At 44.5% G+C, this 23482-nt stretch overlaps 1 protein-coding gene across 1 annotated transcript in view; it reads left to right on the forward strand.

The window, feature by feature from the left end:
* Positions 1 to 23482, forward strand: part of Naa15-16 (N-alpha-acetyltransferase 15/16) — a 183980-nt gene that overhangs the window by 137708 nt on the left and 22790 nt on the right. Inside the window, exon 12 of the mRNA XM_071591443.1 lies at positions 22178 to 22374. Coding sequence (XP_071447544.1) covers positions 22178 to 22374 — 197 coding nt within the window. The remainder of the gene's footprint in view (positions 1 to 22177; positions 22375 to 23482) is intronic.

Here is a 23482-nt window from a genome sequence, read left to right on the forward strand (position 1 = left end):
TTGCTGGAGTCGTGGTCGCCTCCCCTATTGAGTCTGCGTATATTTTCCAGCTAAGACTGCTAACTTGTTATTTCGGGAATGCAACAGTCGTATAGAGCGTTGCAGAGAGATTTCTAACAAAATACCAACGCCTACATTCCTCTCCATCGTCCCAATGGGCCTATTTAGTGATGATGTCAGTTCCTTTTCACGCAAATTGCCGCCGTCTACTGCATTTACGACAAACTGTAATCCATCATCGATTGCGGATATGCTTGAAATGCGATGCCGTGGTGACCTTTTGTTCGTGACGACATGCTTAAACTATTAATTGGTTCGCCAGCGAATTTTCTGAGGCGGAGGATGAAATGATATTTGAGCAATTAGTGACGTCATGTTGTGTATCTGTAAATCAATGAGCTATAGACGCAATCGGTTAACTTTCCATATTTTCGGACGCGGCCTCGCTCCCCCGGCGACGGAAACCTCGTTTCGGGCGTCTCCATCCTAATAATCATGTGTTCGTCCCCACGAATTCCACCTCTCGGAATTCGGCGGTTGTCACTTGGTGCGCCTCGGACTCCTGGACGAGTCTACTTTTCGTAAACTGCGCAGAAGTTGCCCCACCCCATGCTGCGGTCCGTTTGTGTTTTGTTTCAACGAGGGATCGTTCGCAAACGACGACGTGACGCGTCAGGACCTTTCCTCGTTCTCCGTCGGTGCGCTCGGCCACGCTAGAGTGGACCTCCCCCCCTGACAACTGATATGACTCCACGTTTCAACCGCCCGTTTCTCCATCACAAATCAGGAAATGAAATCCTTCCGCGTGGTTTATGAATAGAAATCGCGAATCCCCGCGTATGCGGTTGTGCCCCCTGCTCATGTGAGAGCCGACTGATCCCGGGGTCAAGATGGGAGGAAAATGATTCCCGAAGGACACCAGGTGCAATTTGGACGATGAGGCACACACATCCTTTGGACTTGCCTTCGATACCGAGCTCTTCATTAATCCCGCTGCAGATTGTCATATTGATTGTTCCAGCTAATTACATTATGTATATTTTTTCAAATTTTTCATTTCACCAAAAAAGTCGATTTTCTGGAGGAGACCGACTGGGAAAAATTTTCCCTTCCTTCCTTTCCCTTCCTTCCTTTCCCTTCCTTCCTTTCCCTTCCTTCCTTTCCCTTCCTTCCTTTCCCTTCCCTTCCTTTCCTTACGCATGTGAGCACTTGAGCGCATCAGTGGCGATGGTGACGTGACGCAGCGCGAAAAAATCCTGCCGTCACTAATTGCCAATGAGTTGGTTGGGAGGGAGCCAGTCCCTCCCTTCCATCCATCCCCATCCTCCCCCAAATACCCTTACAATGCACACCAACTACCAAGTGTTCGGTGGGATGGAATTAGCGCGGCCTGCCATTATTCTGGATATTCTCAGGACTCACAGTTGGACACATTTAATTCCCGATTTCTTTGAAATGGACGCGATAGTCTCTCGGGTGCTGCACCGAGAGGTGCAGCACCCGAGAGACTATCGCGTCATTTCGGGAATATCTCTAATTTGTGCGTTTAGTTTCGTCGTCATATTTTCCATTCCGCTCGAATGATGATTCCGAGCGAGGATTAAAATGTCGTTGAGCATTTTAGAATTTTCTTTGAGCTAGAATTCAAGGGTTCACTCTTAAGATGTACATTCGACGCCATCTCCCGGAATGTTTCCATCTTCCCTCCACGGGTTCCCCTGCTGCCGCGGATGACCCGTCCCCAGCAAATACGTATGCTCTCCGCGAGAGATGCGTACGCTTTCGGTTTGTTTTAGAGTGGGATGTGTCGTGGTTGTCTGTTAAGGAAGAACTGGCAATTACCTTAATGCTGTCTGGTCGGTAGATAGGTAGTTTCCGGTCCACGGTATTACATATGAGGATCGAAGTCTGTATTCGCAGAGGCGACAGAAGGGGGTTGTCGGGATACCTTAGGGATCGGCAAAGGGATTTGGAAGGTAACTGGTGAATCTGGAAGCGGAGGGAGGCGTTGTTGCTCATGGAGGAAATTGCGCTTGTGTTTTTTTCTGAGGATCGTCGAACCAACTTCATGGAACTCTTTCCGGCCTCACTGGGCGGTGTTCTGCCGTCGTGAAAGGCAAGGCTACTCGGTGCACGCCGCAGCCATTCCGCATTCGAGCCGTGGGAAGCACTCGGCCACTGCACAAGCACGTCGCCCTCCCACCACCTCCAATCGGGAGACACCCCTGGGGGCCCTGGGGTGTGGGCGGGACGTTTGCGAGGCGACGGGGCGCACCCTCAGTGTGTCACATCTATTTTGCGTGATACATGTTCACGGTACAAGTATCATTTCAACGATACTAAGTGTCACTCTGTGGAATGTATTAAAATACATAACTTGGTAATCTAGAGATATGTCATTGCCCTCGACCCAGTTTCACCTTACGGTGTACCTCCTGCACTCTTTTCATCTGTCGTACGTGAATGCAATCATTTAATGGTCTACATTTTCATGTATAAATAAACACCGGAAGATATCGCGGCGCCGAAAATAACTAGGTCGTGGTCATTGAAGTCTCCATTGGAAATAAAGCGAATTGTTTTCATATAAATGTTTCTTCTGGATTCCCGTGGTTGTTAATTAAATATTTCTATATCAAGAAAAATGTTCATGCCAAGGAATGGGGGAAAGAGGAAGAATTCTTACGGCCCTTTCGCAGCGCCTCAGTCACGGTAGCACAGTCGTTAAAAGTTAATTATATTGTCGAGCGATTTAATATTTCCCGGGGCCATGAGGAAGAATTTTCATTTCCCCATGCTTTGTATCGTACACATGTTTATCATAATATAAGTTAACATTTTTCCATTTCTCTCTTTCTTCTTAAAAGGACAAATGCATTTCTGTTTATTAAGAATCATTTTCTTACTGTAATCAAGATAATATTTTGTGTAGACAAAATTTAATTAACAATAAAATTTGATTTCATGTGCTTACATCTACATCTACATAATACCCCGCAAGCCGCCGCAAGGGCGTGTGGCGGGGGGTGTTAGGTCACCAACCAATGGTTAACTACATCATAAATTGCGGAAAACGAACGTGGAGGAATGCATGAATGTGTAACTTGGAATAGCAGTGGGAGAGAGTTAAAGAGTGTTTTCCCTGGTTGTCTGTGGCGACCCTGTTTTGGAAATTTAATTTCAAGACGCCTCCAGGGCAGGTGGCGAATATTTGTCTTCGAAACAATGCTCACGGTTAAAACTCGTGTTAGTTGTAGCCGGCTCGTGATCGGAGGGAATGCATTAGATCCTAGGAGTCCACTAACGTCTCCGTGTAGCAGGCATTGCATACAGTCGTGCTCATATCTTCCCCGATCTCGTAGGCTCGTACTGCGACACGCCCGGGGTTCTCTTCCGCGAACGGGGAAATGGCCCGGGGTCGGGTGACGCTCTCCGGGAACCCACGGTCCGATTGCCAGATCACCTGGGGAAACGGAACTGCGGAATGGGGATCTCCCCGGGGCGCTGCCCTCGCCTCTCAACCACTCATTCTTCGGTTTAGTGTTGATAAATGATGTGTAAATAAAATTTTCAAAACGGAAGCTCAGTTTCATATCCTTGTAAGTATCAGAGAAATGGCGGCATGGACAATTTCGGTTGAAACAAATGTCAGTTCCAGTCTCGCGACAGCTGGTCGATATACTATATGTATGTCGATAGTCATCCCGTTTTAAACTCACGGACGGGGAACGTCTCGGCTGGAATTGCCAATCGCCTGGCAGCTTGGGCGTGCGGAAAGTCTCCCCTCTTGTTTCGACTGCGTTCACATCCCTTTACGTGGAAGTTTCCATTTAATCTCTTGCCTTGAGCATTACTTGAACAATACGCGCACTTCTCGGCAGTGAATGGCAACTGGGAGTTGTCTGTCGGTTTTTCAATTGGTCATACACGTTGCACCATTGTGAATACATAATAGCAAAATAAATGTAAAAAGCATTTTGTTTCCCTAGAGTCTCTCAGAAAATACGTGTGGATCTAATGTCATACGTAGGGACTAAGGGAGGGAGGGAGTTGACGGAAGTGCGGGGTGAACGCCTTGGAAAGGAGAAAGGGTAAACTGATCGAGCGAATCGTGACCAGTACCGCCACCAATCGGAGAAGCCGAAAGAGTCGGGTTCTTTTATTTAGGCAAGGGACAACGGGAAAGACCAACGACTGGGGAAAAGAAATAACTGGAAAAAGTTGTCTTGGGGGGGGGGGTTACTCCTATTACTCCTCCTCGGCTGGATGCGGCCCATAACGCGTTCAGTGCTCCACCCTGGAATACCAATTCGCTAATTATCCGGAAATGAAATTTAGTTTCTTTCGTGAAGTACTCGTTAAATATTTGTTGCTGAACTTCATTTATTGAATGGTGCCAATTTAGCCATTAGATGTTTATAAACATTTAGGAAGGTCTGTAGTATATGGTACGATCCTCAGGGCAGGGAAATTGGAAAAGATAAAGCGAGACATGGAAAGGGGGAATATAGATATTTTAGGTCTGTGCGAGGTGAGATGGAAGGATAGCGGGGTTTGCTGGAGTGATAGTTATTGAGTAATATGCGGCGGAGGGGACGAGAGCGAACGATGGGTTGCCATAATATTGAATAAATAGGTAGGAAGAAGCGTAGTCAACATAGAGCTAGCAATGGATGGGATATTACCAGTAGAGATAAAAGAAGAACCGAAGAACTAGGTCATTGTTCTGGGTGGTTAGAAAATGCTTGTCAAAACTTTGACATGGGGCGTTGTTATGTACAGCGCAGAAACATATTCCTTGAAGCGGGGTGATAGGCGTAGATTGGAGGATTTTGAAATGTGCTTTTAAGACTGTAGTGTCAGGGATCAGCTTTTTGTGTTAGGAGAGCCAAGTGAATGTGTTGCACCTTTGTGTAGACTGTGTCCATCTAAAACTTACCTTAGCCGATAGAATACCAATAATAATAGTATACAAGGTTTGTTTAAAAAGTTTCGGTGAAAATGTTTCCCTGACGTGTGCGTGAAGTGCTGAATTCAGAAGCCCGTGGGTTGAGTGTGCGCATGATCGCAGATCGTATTGGCATTGGTAAGACAATGACAGTGCACACCATTATTATCAATGAAAATTTGGGAATGTGAAATATCTTAGCTATTTTCGTCCCGAAGGTTTTGACGGACATCCAAGCTTGCAAAGAACTGCAACGTCATCGCGACGATTCCCCAACCCTCTTACTAATCCCGTCATGGCACCAGCAGACTATTTCCTATTTCCTTAAGTGAAATCCTCCCTCGAAGGACACGACCATGGGTCCCTAAGTGCCGTCGAAGAAGCTTGAACGCGTACCCTTAAGAGCCATCCGGAATCCGCCTACCAGGGAGCCTTGGAGTCGTGGAAAAGCCGCGAGGGCAAAAGTGTGTCGACGCTCAAAGGAAGAAGTACTCGGAAGAATTTTGAGGCAAATTAACAATATCTGGAATACATTTTTTAGGAAACCTCTCCCGAATCTTTTTATGCAATTCAAGTATAAATGTATTTCTGAAGATGATGATATTTGGTACTTTCGAGTAACATTTTGTTCATGGAATGACATGCTTTTTTTGAATGGGCAAACAAGGAAAACTGTTTGAATATTTCATTGAGTAATTAGTGACATCCATGGTGAGAGACTCCTTTGGCTTGCCGAGGGCAGTTGTGAAAGGAAAATCGGGCGGGAAGGCGGATGGGATAGGACGACGCCATAAGATGCCAGGCATGAAAGGCGAGGAGTGATATTGGCGGGCGGCGGAGGGAAAGGTGTGTGCGTGCGTGTGGTTTGGAGGAGCTTCGTCCGATCGCGGATTAATAATGGTGGCCACTGGTGGGCCCCCTCCCAATCTCTCTCTGTGGGAGTCGTTTCGCACGTGACCTGGATTCCGGAGTTTCAGAGTGCCCCTCCTTCGCTTGCCAGTTTTCTTATGCGATGTGTGTGTGTGTTGTCAGGTTGCCCACCTACAACTTGGGATGAGCGGGGATTTATTTCCTGCATCCGAATGATTTCTCCCAGCAATCACCTCTCCTCGCCCACTGTACCCCGGCACTTCCTCATTTGCTTTCCCTTCTGTCCACTTCACCCGCTCTGCAACCACGTTTCAAAAGCCTCCAATCTATGCCTATTATTCTGCTTCAATGATCATGTTTCCGCGCCTTACATAATAACTACGCTCAGTATCAAAGTATCGGCGAGCATTTTCTATACGTTTTTCAACGTCCCTGTCATCAATTCCCTACTCCATGTGAGGGCTTCTTTGCCAAACGCAATTATTCTCCTTATGTCCTTGGCCCGTTGTGGTCACACTTCCCAGCCATGACATGTCGCGGGGTCTGTTGGACACTACGCCGAATAATGGCTGTCATTTTGTGGTGACTCGAGAGAGATCCGCGAAAATCCAACTGGATTGATCTACTATACGCTTCATATATATGATGCGGTGGTGCAGAATTTGTTTGTTATTACTATACATTTGCATTGTTTTTAAAAATCGCGAAAATCCCCTTGTTTCGATCAAATCAGTTCAATGTTAATTGAAATTGTGAAAACAAGGCAAATTGAGTGTGCTTAAATATGTTTTTACTTTCGAAAAATTTGAAGTAATTTGGAAAAAGTATGGCAAACATTACACACACTCAAGAAATTAGAAATATTGACTGAAAATCATTCAGAAGCACCGACGCATAAATGGTGCTTGGTGCACATCGCGGGCGCAGGTGTGGTGGACATTGCATCTTGTTTATTTGTCTTCATTCCTTCTATCTTCATTTCATATGCGAAATATTTGAATAAAAAATTCATATCATTCCCTTTTTAATGCTCACTTCTCAAAACCATACTTCTGTAGATGAGAAATATATCGGAATCAGTGCACGCATACAATGATAGAATTTTGTTGTCCGTTGTTTTGTTGAATTCTGTAGTCCTTCCACATTGCTGTCTTTCCCTTTTTCCTGAATAGGAGCAAACATTGATCTGACGAAATTTTTCCGCCAAATTCTTCCCCCATGAATGCTACAAAAAATACATGTAAACTCTTTCTCCCTTGTTCTCCGAAACCTTGATGTAGTTTTGCGGGATTGTTGTACAGGGTTCATCCGGAAAATAAGTGTACTGAGCTCAGGAAAAAAAATTTATTACACTTTTACATATCTTAAGCTAATATTCCTCAAAATAGGACCCTTGTGAGTCGATACACTTGTTCCAGCGGCGTTCCCATTCCTGGAACGCTCCCGCGAAGGCATCATCGGGAACCTCTCGAAGACTCGTCGTCGACCTCTTCTCTGCCCTCCACGAACATCTTGTGCCACCGAAAGATCATGTTTCTGGACATGGCTGACTCCCCGTAAGCCTAGTTAATCATACCGACAGTTTCGGTAGACGATTTCCCAAGCTTTACCGCAAATTTGATGGAATAACGCTGCTCCAAAAACTTCGGCATCGCGTTCCGTGACGTGGGTCGAGCGTGGAGGTTCGCGTTAACAGAGCTCCTCACTACACCACAGCTCAGAGCCGACTGCCTTTTTCAGCGTCGCATGCCAACATACCCCCCTCCAATCGCAGCCCGTCAGAGCGGTGCTGGGCGCGCCTGGAGCGGCGGGAAAAAATCAGTAGTCAGTACACTTATTTTCCGGACGAACCCTGTATACATACTCCCGCAACATTATTTGATTTAAAATACGTCTAAGCCTACTGGCCTTATTTATTTTTACCATATGGTTCCTCTGTATAGTCCAAAAATCTCACTTGAATCTTCCCTGGTTTAATTAATAATTTACCCGACTTATCTGTGATTGTTTGCGAGGAATTACCCGCCCCCGTGTTTCCTGAGTGTGATTTTACCATCCTCCATACCGCACCAATTTCACCCTTCCTCTGCCAACTTTCCATTTCCTCGCACTTCGTCTTCCACCGTGCTTCTTTCGCGCTGTTTGGTTCCCGCCCAAATTCGCATATTATTCCATCTCAATGCTACAAATAATAGACCGATAGAAAAGTGAACAGCTAGAGAAACGTCTCGGCAACCCCTTGAAAATTCCTTTTCCATCACAACTCTGCCCTGCAACCCTGCTCTCTCTCTCCCTCGCAGTCGTGGCCGCCACGTTAATGGAGTTACGATTCCATCCCTTGTCCTCATTCTCCGTATTTTCCAGATTTGCCTCCCTCGGGACTACTACTACCTGATCTTGAATGTGAGAAAATTACTGTCGGGAAGTCGATTATGTTCAACGGAGGAGTTGAATGCGGAATCCAATGCCAATTTTTTGTGGACTTGGAACAAACGCGTTATTTGAAAGGGATCAACAAACTAGTGGAATGTTGGACGAATTTATAAGCCCAAAAGGAGATACTTTTGAAAAATAAAAATGATTTATTCTGAAAAATTAAGTAGTTTTCATTTTTGCATGGACTTTTTAAATTGCCCTCGTGTGCTGCAATTTGAGCGCGACATAGCTATATTTGCGGAGGGAGAAGAATTAAACAAGGACGCTAATAGACTCGAGGTATGAGAAGTGAGTGGAAAAGAAAATCCTCCAGAATATAACCGAAGTAATGGTGTGCAGTGGAAGGAGGGAAGATGATCTCCAAGTAAGATTAGGGAAAGGCACCCTGGGGTAAGTGGGAGATTTAAGCCATTTATGATCAGTAGTGATGGAAGAAGCAAGAGGCAGAATAGGAATGCTAAAAAGGGCCTTCTTATCTGATGAAACAACTGCTGATGGCAAATAGTACTGGCATGCTCCTAAGGAATCGATTCGTGAAGAGTATTATATGGATGTGAGACATGGTTGAGAGGAGTAGCAGAGAAACGAAAATGAGAGGCGACTGAAGCTGAAGAGGGATGATGAATATGAAATGGATAAGCAAGAGTGAAGGCGATAGGGGACAGGAAGAGGGGGAGGGGGGTAATTGTTGGCTCATATCCTGAGGGAAGACAGAATACTTCGCAAGGGCATAAATTAAGGAAATGTGGATGACCGCCAACGAAGAAGAATTACGGAGTAAGAAGGCCTCGGATGAACGAAGGGAGGCAGGAGATGCCGGAACTTCGAGGGAATGGAGGGATTTGGCATTTTGAAACGGGAGAGTGTTGAAGTGTTGCTGCCAAACAATTTTGGCAACCCACTGTGATGCTGAACAAATTAATGCATGTAATTGTCACAGATGAGAGTGGAATCACTTTCTCGTGTGTGTTGGATTATCATTCGTTCCGTAATTTAACCTACTGTGGCAAAAGGTTGGAATAAGTCCTTTGGTTTTTAAGAGTTTTCAATGCTTTTTCATTGTAGATTGATGTATAACGTGGGGATCGTGGTAGTTCAGTGAGTAGAGCGCAGGGTTACTTGCAGGGCGTCCCAGGTCCAGGTGACACCTTCCTTCCGGACACCCTTGGATTTGATATTAGATATGTGTATTTCGGGCTTCAGAACTTCCTGGTAAGACGAAGCCTTATCACGAATGCCCTGCTCGAAGTTTACGCGCGCCTCATAGGGTCAAGTAGAGTCGAGGAGTCCTGCATTAGGTTTGATTGAGGGTGTGTGGAGAATTTTGAGGGTTTATCATTGGGTTTCCTATGCACATATTGTTTCAAACCATAAATTAAGGGGTAATATTGATCACTTTCGACAATTGGGCATTTATATCGGTAAATTACGTCGAGTAGAATTATGGAAAGTTACCCGTTCATCAGTGATGGCAACCCCCGCGATCTTGTGAACGTGATGTCCTTCCTCAAGCAACACTGTCGCTCTCCTCGTCGGGGTCACCTCGGTCGCGGGTGCCCTTCCTCTCCGGCCAGTCCATGGCCCACCGTCTCTCGCCGTCGGCTGATTGAAAGTCTCTCGGAACTGGTTTCGCTTCGGTCCGTCCGTTCAATGCGGCGGCGATTAGTCGAGGATGAACTCGAGGTAGACGGAACGTGAAGTGCTGAGCTTTCGCGGAATCTGCGTGTGAGAGAATTGGAATGTCACTGTTATGATGACAGGTTACTTCTTTTTATGGATGGTTGTGATTTCGTAACCGTCTGAGGAAACTTCTTCTCAATTTCGCCCTTTATACTATCTTAGGAATGTGCCAATAACTAAAATTAGGATACCCCCTCTCTAGGTACTTCTACCTTCTCCGAATACGGAATCCTTCATGTGTAGGGATTTTCCAGATGAAATTCGCATTTCTTCGGTTTTATTTTGTTGGGGCGTCGTCAAGTGCAAATGCTGTGCATCTTTGGTGCGCAAATGCCTGCGCCCCGCGATTTCTTCGGTCCATATCCTTAAAGACGCGTATTTTCGGTCGCGAGATTCTACTGGCCCAATATGGAATTTTCAATCCGGATGATTGATGGCATCCTATTGTTTTAATATTCCCCTGATTTAGCATACATACATTTTCAGCATAATATGGATATCGTTACCCTTTTAAGGGGATTTAAATATTATATTCAATTGAGTGCTAAGGAACGAGGACCTTTCTTTCGTTCACGAAAGCTATTAAGGTAAATGCCAATTATTGTATATTTAATCTTTCGTGAAAGTTGCAAATTTGATGAATTATAGTGGATGAATTATAGTGTCTTTGAAAATTGTCCTTTTGAAATAGCATATAAAAATTAGCTAAACGTTCAAAATGTTGTGTTGCCTTGAGGCTAAAGTTAGGCGTCACTTCGTGGAACTGCGTTTTCGAAATATTGGTAATGCTCATGCCGAACTCATGGCAATGGGACGGGCGTTGCTGCATTTAGTGGCCCTGATGTGGTTAGAGCGGCCCTAATAGTGATGTCTTGTTTGTCGAAATCTGTGACGGCCAAAATCATTGCATTCATTGCACAAATTATTGTGTATTTCCCATTTGTTCGTTTTCGGTGTTTGATGACTTACGTGCGACCGTGCAACCTGTTGTTTCTTTCATCCGGGCTCCTTGTAAACACATACGTATGTCGGTGGTCCGTAGCTCGACAGCGGATTTAGCAGGATGGCGTCTTTGCGTGTGGAGATCGCTTACGGAAGTCCAAGTTTACGAAGCTCTGGAAATGCCAATGCGTTTGGCCCAAAAGGCGGACACGTTTTCTGTAATGCGTGAGAAATGCATCTTAAAAACTCCATAAGTTACGGGAGATACCGCGACGGTAACTTTTAACGGAGACATCCGCTGAGGCGCGTTACAATGCAACAGATTCAAAGTGTAAAAATCATTCGCCTTGACCGAGGCGAATGATTTTTACGCTTTGAAATTGTTGCATTGAGAAAATTTTCAAAAAAAAGTCGCCCGCATCGTTGGGGATTTTTCTTGAGCTTGATTGGTTGACATCCTGATCATAGCACTCGACAACCGCTCTTGCCCTGACAGTTATGTGCTAGGTTGGTCATCTGCGTGTTCATCTGTGAAGATGTTTATTGTGTTAGGGTGTGGTGAATTTTTGGATAATACTCCTAAAATATTTGTTAATTGTTTCCGCACGTGGGCGTTTTCTGCAAAACTTTCTAATTTTCAGGGTGTTTGAAAAGTAATGGTAAACGCTGTTCTTGGTGGTAGAAATTGTAGTGTATAGGTATTTCATTCTTTTCAGCGTATATCCGTGGCCAGGGTATTACACCTACCCAAAAAAAATGAAAACCAATCAACTTCATGCTTAAACTACGAGAACAATAATTTCTTGCGATAATCTTTGAAAGCAGAAGCATAACACTTTTTTCATCCTTTATTTAATCCCCATCTTCGACAAAAATATTTCTCTTTTTAGTGCTGTTCGCTCGCCATATTCAAGATAAACCTGATAATTGTCTTCAGTGAAGAAGAACCTTTTTCCTCATTATCAGAGAAACGAAATGTGTATGATGTAAACTTCCTTATTCAAGCCAATTTATTGCTTCGGTAATATCACTCGTGGAAGTCAATCTGGTGACTTCAGCTTTTTTCCCCGACACCAAACCTTTGTTGGATTCTTCAGCCGTTTTCTAAAGCTTAAAATTGTTTTACATCGATTTAAAATGTTATTACTCCCCATAATAAAGCATTTTGTAGCAATCGCATAAGGCGCTATATTGAATTTGGGTTGCCAATGAGTATTATCTTATCTCGGAAGGCTTTTTAACCTCTGCTCGAGATTCGTTAATGTTTCTCAAGGATAACTTTTCTTGGCAAATTCCCCGTCTCTCTCGACTCGAGTGGCGGACGAGTGCGTTTATGGAGAAATGAGACGAAAATGGACCGACTATCTACGATAAATCGAAAGGAAACGTGACTGGCGCCCCACACCACAAATTGCGTTCAGGCCGAGGGAAAATTTCATTTCCTTCGTCTGACCCGCGAGGTCATTTTTTTGTTTTATGTATTCTCTTGGCGAATGATCCGGCAGGGCAGCACTCCGTTAGCTGCCCTGCCACCTCTCGCCGCCACGGGTCACCACCACCACGCCCCGCCGTGGGAATCTCAGGGTCACGCTCTCTCCCTCTCTCCCGAGAGGGCCGGGTTGGGTGCCTTACGGTTGCGGAGTCGTGGCCTTCGTCCCCTCGAACCACACCCACCCACCACCTGCCCCGTTCCTTATTCTCCGCAGGGAACGGACGTCGTTGTTGTTCCGACGGGCTCTAGATCCAACAGAAAGGCGGTCGGCACTCACGCCGATTCGGAGTGGATTAGTAATTGGATGATCGAGTGGGGCGGCAATTGTGGTTCGCATCTCTTACCTCTGCCCAAATCGCAACTTCCACGCGCCCGAGTAATTTGCCTAGCGGCCGTCGCGAAAGAAGGGCGTGATGACCGAGTGGGTGCAGTGTTCTGCTTCCCACCTGAGGGCTTTGGTTCGATCCCAGCGATTTTAGATCACCATGTCATATCGCACTCGGCTGCGTAGCGCATTTCGGTTCTACCGGATCTCCCTGGGAATCCGCGCAGGGAACGGGCACCAATTGCGATGGCACTATTGCATACTGAGTGCAAATTTCACACGACTCGTATTCATTGGTGTGGTATCATAGCATAGGACTCTCTATATCACCCGAAGTCTGTTTTGTTTAAACTTCAAATGAAAAACGATGATTGATGGGGTTTTGTATTTTTTCACGAAGTAGTGAACGTTTGCAACACGGGATGTGAAATGCAAAATTCAGCCATTACTCATAGCCAAGAACGAAGGGCGGAGGTGCACTGGATCCCTACGCTTGTAGTATGTATTGTTTTTTCAAAGGCTTAACATTTTGTCGTTATTTGATAGTTCGTCTGGTTAATCGATAAGCCTAATTGGCCGCGGAGGAGACGTTTGTTGGCCACTGATTCTGGTAACTGGAAATATTGGAATTACTTATCAAAGTCGACATTTCCACACTTGACGTCCAGCCCTCCGAGTGGAAGAAATAATCGTGAACCGTGATCGGTTGGGACATGCGTCGACCAATGATTACATGCAAAGGTTAATAAGAGTGTAACATGAGTAGTTCGAAGTGGATGCGTGTTGAAAATTTCGCTTTCAAATTGTATTAGGCACGTTTAGACCATATTCGAAATTAATTTAGTGCAATTCTTAAAATCAAATGGGTCTTTGATTGAATTTGAAGAACGTTTTTCCGGGTCTTGTTTCAGTAGGGAGTAGCATTGGATTTCGATTAATTTGGTTGTTGTGTTTTCGGAAATATCTCGGCTTTCCCAATTTTCTGATGACTGACGGAGAAACAGCGGTATGCGGTGACATCATGAAAGAAAGAAACAGCCAATCGGTTTGCCTTTCCTCTCTAGGTCAATCCGCTGGCACATGCCGTGAGAATAGTTAAAAGGCTCTAAATTAAATTCCTTATTTATAATATTTCGCTAACGCACTTTGGATGTTTCAGTAAGCTTCGATCTTATTCACGCGATTTCACTTTCAGTGCCAAACCTTACCTTTTGCTTGCAAATACTAATTCGTAAGAATAAAATAGCTACACTTAAAAAATACCCACACTTTAAAAATCCCCCCCAATCCGCCGCAAGGGCGTGGGGGGGGGTGTTTGGTCACGAACCATGCGTGCTTAATCCCAATCATGACACCTCTACACTCGAAAAGAGGTAATCACACAGAGAAGGTACATGAATCTAACAATATTCAATAACAGGGTACGTGCGTATATTCAGATGATCCTGTAGAATTGTCAAAAAGATGGCTTAAGTGTTGTAAAATGGTTTAAATGATGGGAGAATATTTGTACATGTTTATATTTTGCGGGAAATTTAAAATAGGAGGGCAAAAACTAGAGCAGGTAGAACAGTTCACGTATCTCGGAAGTCTTTTGGACCGAAATGAACGCAGTGGTAGGAACGTAAGGAGAAGAATTGCGCTAGGCAAAGAGGCTTTCACAAGGAGAAGGGAGTTAATGACAGGGACATTGAGTAAGGATATTAAGAAAAGACTCGTAAAAACTTTGATATGGAGCGTAGCTATGAATGTACGGTGCGGAAACGTGGTCATTGAAGCAGGAGGATAGACGTAGACTGGAGGCTTTTGAAATGTGGGTTTGGAGAAGAATGGAGAAGGTGAAATGGACAGAGAAGAAAACAAATGAGGAAGTACATGGTATGGTGGGCGAAGAGAGGGGTTTGTTGGGAGCAATCCTATGGAGGCAGGAAAAGTGGATGAAGGGGGTATTGATCGGTAGTGGGATGTTGAAGACTGTGTTAGAGGGGAGAATGTTAGGCAAACGAGGAAAGGGAAGGAACAGGATAGGGATGTTGGACGGGATGAAGGGAGGAAGAAAGTATTCGGAGATGAAGAGGGACCTGATGTAGACTAGGATGTTGTGTTTTGCTAGGGGTCACAAATCATTTAATTAGTAATTATGTCCATCCAAAAACCTACCTAAACCGGTAGATTACCTAATAATAATAATAAAATATAATGAGAAAATTCTCAAGTATGAAGTAATTGACTTGGGAATTGATAAGAGACTTGACAAAGAAAGTATTAATTAATGTTTTTTGACAAAACTATACAGGTATTGTCGAGTTTCTCTTGTTGAGAAATGGAAAAACCGTTCAATTTGTGGAATTTATTACAAGGGCCGGGCACGGAATTCGAAGGATGTTTCTCGTCGTATCGAATCTTTCTGAAATCGTGAATTGAGTTTTCCGGGATATCGTGCGAGACTCTCTTCACCCGCTTAACTGGACGTCCACTGCCCCACCGTCCTCGACATTTCTTTCGACCGCTGTTGCAAACACACATGAATGGCATACGTATGCATGTACGTATGCCATTTGTGGGCTCCGTGCTGGCCACGGCCGATGCTGAAGCAGGAACAAATAGGTTTGTATGCGACTGCAAATAAAGTTGCATTTCGTGAGTGCTCACTTGAAATCCCAAGATGCAAATCCCAAATGCTGTCCTCAGTGGTCGCACCGGAGGGAGGGGACTGTTCCTCACCCCCTGGCGCGGGGGTGGGGTGGGAGGGTCGTGACCCCACCCCACGGGCCACGCCCTAACCCCGCCCCGCGGTCCGTCCTTGGGGAATTCGGGCGTGGGGCGCGGAAATGGGGGCGAGGGGCCGCTCTCGCGAATGGCCCGAGGTGTGCATAGCGGGGATTCTCGGCGTTCCTTCGCCCTTTCTTTTTTATTCTGCCCACTGCAGTCTAGAGCGGGCTTGGAACGCGAGTTCGCGTGTGTGGCATCCCAGTCTGGGGCGCCGTGGCCACCAATCGGGGAGAGGTAATCACGCGGAGATTTCGACCCTCGGGAAGGAAGCGAGGGTAGCGCGGGGATTGGCCAGCCAGTCCTCCGCGATCCGCCACCAGCCACCATTCCGATCTAATGGAGCTGGCATTTTTTGATCCCCCGGATCTTTGAATATTTCGGGAAGGGTGCGAACATCTGTAAAATAATGGTCCTAGGAGACTTCTTTTCATTAATTAATAATGGTGTTTGCCCTTGTATATATTTTTTTAAGGTAATCTACCGGTTAAGGTAGGTTTTTGGATGGACACCTCTACCAAACAAATATTTTGTGATTCCTAACGAAACACAAAATCCATCATCCTACTCTATATCAGGTCCCTCTTCATCTCTGAGTACTTTCTTCCTCCCTTCATCCTGTCCAACATCCCTATCCTGTTCCTTCCCTATCCTCTTTTTCCCAACATTCTACCCTCTATCACAGTCTTCAACGTCCCGCTGCCGGTCAATACCCCCTTCATCCACTTTTCCTGCCTCCATAGGATTTCTCCCAACAAACCCCTCTCTTCGCCCACCATACCATGTACTTCCTCATTTGTTTTCTTCTCTGTCCATTTCACCTTCTCCTCACCCACATTTCAAAAGCCTCCAATCTACGTCTATCCTCCTGCTTCAATGACCACGTTTCCGCACCGTACATAGCTATGCTCCATATCAAAGTTTTGACGAGTCTTTTCTTAATATCCTTACTCATCATCCCTGTCATCAACTCCCTGCTCCTTGTGAGAGCCTCTTTGCCTTGCGCAATTCTTCTCCTTACGTCCCTACTACTTTGACCGTGTTGGTCCAAAACACTACCGAGATACGTAAACTGTTCCACCTGCTCTAGTTTTTGCCCTCCTATTTTAATGTTAAGCTTGGCCGTTTTCTTTCTAGAAAATCGCATAACCTTTGTTTTATTAATATAGATTCTCATCCCATACCTGTCGCACTGAATTTCCAATTCACTCAGCAATGCTTGCAGCCCCTTGGCTGACTGACAAACTAAAGCTTGGTCATCAGCAAACCTAACTGATTTTACGAATTCCCCGCCCACTTTCATTCCTACCTCGAGTTCTTCCCATGCCTCTTTGATCATTTCCTCTGCATACAGGTTGAACAGCAACGGTGATAATGGGAAACCCTGCCTTTCACCCCTTCCTAACACTGCCCATCCTGACTCCCCGTTTCCCGCCCGCACCTGAGCAGTCTGAGACATGTACAGGTTGCGGAGTAGCCTCCTTTCCCTCCAATCTATTCCTATTTTCTGCAATATACTCATTAGTTTTTCCCAATTCACTCTATCAAACGCTTTTTCGAAATCTACGAAACAGGCAAATACCTCCTGGTTGTGTTCTATATTCCTCTCGATTAATAATCTCATTGCTGCAATGGCATCGCGTACCTCTCCCCTTCCTAAACCCAAACTGATCATCCCCTAAGTAATCATTTGCCCTGCTCTATATCCTTTGTTGGTGATCCTGAGAACAACTTTAGCTGCGTGGGATATCAAACTAATTGTCCTATAGTCCTCACATGACGTGGCCTTTACCTTTTTCCCTTGTATATCTATGAAAAAAATATTTTATAGCGGTAGTACATTACTTTTTTAAAGTGTGAAGTTGTACGATTCGACTGTGTACCCTCGTGTTATTTAGAGGCGGAGCTTAGGAGTAGTTGTGGTGCTTAGTTGAGCAAAAGCACGCCCTGGCCGTTAGACCACTGTCAATGGATATTCCATGATAGTCCTGCTTACCAGTCTCCTGTAGGACGGTGAGGAATGGACGAACTTCTGCAGCGAAATTTTGTCCCTTCAAATATGCGGACTAATGTTTGGCTGGAAAATCTGGGATCATACTGGAATTATGCATTGAACGTTTGGTGGGCATTGCGAGGAGAGAGTGCTGGCCTAGGTTCTTCGATAATCTACTTATGTACTTCTTTTTCGTGGGAAGATAGTCCGTCTCCCTAGCTGTCTTTGCGAGAGGACATTTTGACACTTCGCAATCGGATGCAAAATTCTTCGGACACATTAAGTGGCCCCAGAATGACGATTAATCGGTATTTCGTTCCCATCTCCACTTAGCAATTCCGCGGAAGAGCACTTCCACCACCCGCCCTCCGCGACCTCGACGGCTGTCGGCCTCCGCCGCCGATTCGGCGACGGAAGTCTTCCTCTCCGCCGCGAGCGCGGTCTCTCTCTCGAGTTAACAGAATATGTAAGCTGCCTCTCTTCCCCCCCCCCCCCCTTCCCCTGACCCCGCTCCCTTCCCCGTCTTTCTGCAGAACTTAATCATTGCAGCAGGAGCGAAGTGATTCACTGCTTTCTTCCTTCGATAAAGCTGTCTTTTCATGTCTGATGTAACGTAATTTGTTTTCAATATTTCCAGAAAGGCGCCCCCGATGAAGATGACAGTTTATTACTGTTGGAATCAATTATTAAATAACGTTTGTCATTACTTCTTTGATCAAAAATCTTTTGAACTTCACTCGGAAGTTTTATTTCGATTTACATGCGTTAAATTCTACCATCATCATCCCATTTGCTATCGGAATTTGTTAATGTCTATTCTCCTAAATTTGCAATTATATATTTAAATGCAATGGCTGTTCTTCTAAATCTTTGATGAGGCTTTTAACAAAGTCGTCGTTAGCGTTTATGGAGCCGATTTCGGAAATCTATTTTCGACCTCATCGCTGCTTGTGTCGGGTTTTCATCGTATTTCGACCCGACTGTGTAGGGCCTATATTTTTGAAGATTTTTTTCAGCGGAATTAATGAATGGGCACAGATCCATTGTTCTCGTAATGCACTCGTCTAAGACTTTCAAGCCTCAATTTATAGTGCATTCCATAAACTTGTTTTAGTGACTATCCTTAGGTCGGAGACTTGGGCGGGCTCTATACTCCATCATATCCAGTAATCCAAGAATATTCGTGTGAATTTGAATTTGGTGTTGTTTTTTGGCATCGGTAAAGTGTCCCGAAAAATTTTTAAGCTCCGATGTTGCGTAAATTTCTCCATCAGGGAAAAATAAAAAAAATGATGAAATGAACAGATCACTTGGGAGTATTTTCCACAATTTTTTTCGGATGTGGTTACATAACGGCCATTGTAAAGGCCTTGAAGCTGATTGTTTTCTATTGAAATCGTGGTCGATAGTAAAAAAATTCTTTGGAAAATCTGAGGGATCCATTCATTTTGCTATGGAGCGATTGCAAAATAGTGAAGCCTGAGAGGAAATAAAAAAATACGAGTCTGTGGGACATTACTCTTTGGTCAACGAAAATTCGCCGTTGAATTCTGGTTTTCATTCTCCGCATACTGTGTTTATTTTGACTATACTGCTAGTATTAATGGTATCCTCGTGAAGTTAGATTGATTGCCGAATTGAATTGATTGCCTGCAATGTAGATGATCTAGATTTGTAAAACGTTGAAATGATAAACTTGGTAGCGTATCCAAAATATTAGAGGAGCTAGGCTGAGAATAACTCACGGAGCGAAGGTTAAATTACAGATTTAAGCTCTTGCATAAATTGGAAGGAGGTCCCTTTTGCAGTGATGTTGAAAATGTACTATTACCCCCATCGTATTATGGTAGGTGAGATCATGTGAATAAAATTAGAGAGATTAAGTGTAGAACAGATAGATTTAAGATGGCATTTTTTCCACGAACGATAAGGTATCAGAATAACATTACTTGACCGCAGTTGGGGTAAAATATGAAGGTCAAAATTAGTGTGGTGTATTCACCCCCTGCCAAACACCATGCTGGTGGCTTGCAGGGAACTATACAAGCAAAAACAACACAATCGAAGAAACTAACTGGTTTCAGCAAATTCGCCCTGCTGGTCGGCGGCAGACGAGGTGGCGGGCCGCGACGGGGCGCGCGGTGCCGGGCAGCCGAGTCAGAATCGCGTTTCAATGTCTCGGATGATGACTCGGATGTGAGAATGTCATCCATGCATAGACTCAATATTGTGTAGATTATTCGGTGCCCTGTCGAATCAGGTACAACTATGAAATACGCCACATTTTTCCCGAACCATCCGTTGCCGGTACGTTTGCAAAGAATAGGTGATTTAAATTAAAATTAATTATCAATACTTCATATCAATATTCAAAAGATATAATTAAATTCATTCTCATTATTAGTATTAGTTGAATAAGCTAAATAGTGAGCAGATTTTCATTAAAGTGAAACATTTAAGGTCTCCTGGAAACATTTTATTTTTGTCAAATTTTATTCCGAATTTTAACAATTTCCTTGTAAGTGTAGTGGTCCGAGTCGATGGCCTCTTTTGTTAAACGAGAGTTACTTCACCAAGTGGTTTCATAGCCCGTTTACTTCGTAGCTTGGATCACGTCGGCCCAGCGGTTGAAGCTGGCTCTCGGAAAATTCGTGTTATTAATTATTCTAAAAATCTAAATCTACGTACACTTATCCGATGATTTTGTTTTCTAAAATATCTCGCCCTTCATCTAGTCCCTGCCATCTTCCCTTAGTACTCGACTGGCAATTTCAATATTTTATATTATCGAGTAACATTCGATATGATTGGAGAATGAATGTAATCGATAGTTGTAATCCCTTATGTCGTCAGACATGCCCTCAAAGAGAGTTCCCTGAAAGTGGGCACCCGGGAGCGAGGGCAGCAACTCCTGGGTGCCCAAACGCGCCGACGCCCGACGGGAAGAGGTGGCGACCAATGCACGTGCATTGCCGCGGCGGCCTGTGCTCGGAGCCGCCCGAGGAAAATGTAGTTTGGTATGCAGTAAAATATAAATGCCTTAATATTCTTCATTTTAATTGAATGGAAATGGCTGATGTAGCTATTTTCCGTAAAACGGCTTTCAATTCACTCTTATGTATTCTGCAATAAAGTGAAGATTTGTGCATGGCACTTGTGTGTTCATCGACGGGCTATTCGTGTTCGGTCGATTGGGCTTACCGAATGCCACTCTAAACGACGACTGCACTATGACAGTAACATTCGCGAGGTACGGACTTACTTCTTTGTGTGTGAATGCCACAGTAGCTGAATACTCCGTAGTGGGAATGATTTTATCCCCGCCCACACACGCACTCATTCGGCACCAAATGACGTCCTCCTGTGTTATCTGCCAGCCATAGAATTTTCTAAATTAATAAAATGCTTTTCTAGCTCTGTATCATTCTGTTTTTTTTTTTAGCTGTTAATGAAATGTCGATTTTTGGTAGGTTCATGATGTTTACCTATTCTAAGTCATCAAAAGCTTGCGTCAATATTCGCTAATCTATTTATTTGAATTTCCTTAATGTTGGAAGTAAAAAAAATGCTAAAAGAGTCCATGCTACTTAAAAAAATTTTCTAAATGCTAAAAAAAAGTCAGAAGCTCGAATGTTGACTGCAAGCAAGGTAATCTTTCTGCCGTACACATGGTTTCTACTCTAGTTAGCCATCAACATTTTAAAACATTTCTTTATTAATTCCTTATAGACTCATGAATGTGTAATCTGTGCTAGAGGGGAGAAGGCTGAAATATTTGTACAGGTACATTTGGCAGTGTCTATTGAGTTACCTAGGGGGTAGACGGGAGGTAGTCAAAATGCCAAGACAAGACCTTGAAAAGGGATTTTTCATCCTCATAAACCTCAACAAACCTGGATCAAACACCGTCTGATTGCTCTCCACCCTGTTTATGCTTGTTGAGGCGCAGTTGACAAGGAAAAGTTTCTACCACCGGTGTCTAGCTGCGAACTAACAGCTGAGCACCTTTTCAGTTGCTGTAAGGATTCATGGAAGCGGAAGGTAGTGAGGTCCAAGACAGCAAACTTGTGCGTCGCTAAAGAGGATGTTGTGCTTTGTGTGGCAGTGGAGCACACGAGAGTTTAATGCAGTCCCTCCCTCCCTTTTGCTTGCTACTGTTGTGGCATCATAGCACACGTTTTCTATGATTTAATTGTAGGATTTTAGGTTTTATGCTTTGGTCCTTGAGCATTTAGAAGATATTATTAATCAGATGATATGAAATATAAGCATATTATTAAATTTCGCAGTCCATGGTTGACCAAGTCTGGCATTTTACTTTGGATTATGAACAAGAAACGCCAAGGACAATCTAAATCACCCAAGGACACTCAACCTAGGCTGGAATCAAACCCATGGCCTCCTGGTAGGGCCATTGCTATGCTTCCACCAATGTGCAAACGTCATGTTTATAAAGACTCCAAATTTTGGTCCTGAAGCATTTAACCGTCTGTGTAAAAGTAGACATCACTTAAATTGAAATTTAATGGAAGCTATTGAAATTTAAGTTTGGTAGACTCAATTGGGATTTTTTAACTTTTAACTAGACTCGGTTGAAAATATCTCGCATTCAGCTGAGGAGGTGGGTTGTACGTTCAGCAGCCCCCCTCCCTCCCGAGTCGGTCGTAAGGTGATGTCTGCCATGGTGAGTAGTCAGTGGTTGAATGACCTTCCCCTTTTCAGAGAACCTGGCACCGTCAGAGCTGAAGAAGCTCCGGAACAAGCAGCGGAAGGCGCGGAGGAAGGCAGAGCTGGAGCGGGCACAGGCGGCGCAGGCGGCCGAGAAGCGGGAGCACCACCACAAGTCGCGGCAGCAGGGCGATGCCGCCGAGCCGGATGCCCCTCAGCAGGATGAGCTGGTGCCAGAGAAGCTAGCCAAGGTGCGCCCCCCCCCCCCTACACACACCCGGTCTCCACTCTTCCCATAGAGAAAGGAGAAGAATTAATTCTGGTCACATAGCAAATCATTATTCTCCATTGTGAGCAATGAAAACTGTCAAAAATGACAATTTGGAAGGGAGAATGTTATGCCTGTCATCGTTATTATGCCAGGCAATAATATTTTGTTTGTTTGTAATAATGTATTTAAAGTGAGCACGGGAAAAAACAGTGGCAATGATACTTCATGGTGGTTTTTGAGGATGGGGAATTCTTCAGGCAAGAGTGGAAAAGTTGAAGATGATGACGTGATCTCGACGACTGGTTCCTGCCCTTATCACACACATTCTGGGACCCTTTAAGTGATAGTTAGCACAGGGAGTTAAAAAAAGTAATGGTAGAGATATGCCATGGCCTTTGATGCCGAGATTCCCCTAGCTCCACGCTGTGAGGTCGTTTCCCTCCCTGTGACCTCTTACATTGAGGCGGTGGAAGGGCCTATGTGCTCAAATGACCTCTAGGACTGTGCTGACTGAAGCTGTGGTAATGCTCTCGGTGGGGTCACCCAGATGGTAGGGCTGTGTGTAGAAAATATGTAAAACCTGGAAAAGTCAGAGAATCTATGAACATTCTGTGGGGAAAAACTTCTCGGTTTTCCTCTTTTATCCTCCTTGATGCAATAAGATGCCAAACATGATTCTTGTATGCAGGAATTTTGAGGTGGGGAGTCTCATATTTTTCAGCTCATCTCACTGATTATGATGAATTTTGATTTTTGACTGCTATCGTCATCTTTTCATATACGTCTTCGCGTGGCAGCACCCTTACTCTGATTGACGGTTGTGCAATTTAAATCCATGCATTTGGGGATTCAATTCCACAATCATTGCAGTGTGCGCATTACGAGGGTAATCCCAGAAGTACCCGACCCAACAAAGAAAACATCAAAATTTTGGAAACAAACATATTTATTTTTCAGCATCATCTGCTTTCAGCTCTCTACATTTTTCCCAGCGATGTTGGATAAGTTGGATGCCATATTGATAGTAAGAACTGTCTTAATCCTCAAAATAGATATCAACTTCCGGCATCACTTCTTCACGGTTAGAA

The sequence above is a fragment of the Hetaerina americana genome, unplaced genomic scaffold, assembly GCF_022747635.1.
Source record: "Hetaerina americana unplaced genomic scaffold, ioHetAmer1.1.p SCAF_47, whole genome shotgun sequence".
Taxonomy (NCBI): Eukaryota; Metazoa; Arthropoda; class Insecta; order Odonata; family Calopterygidae; genus Hetaerina; species Hetaerina americana.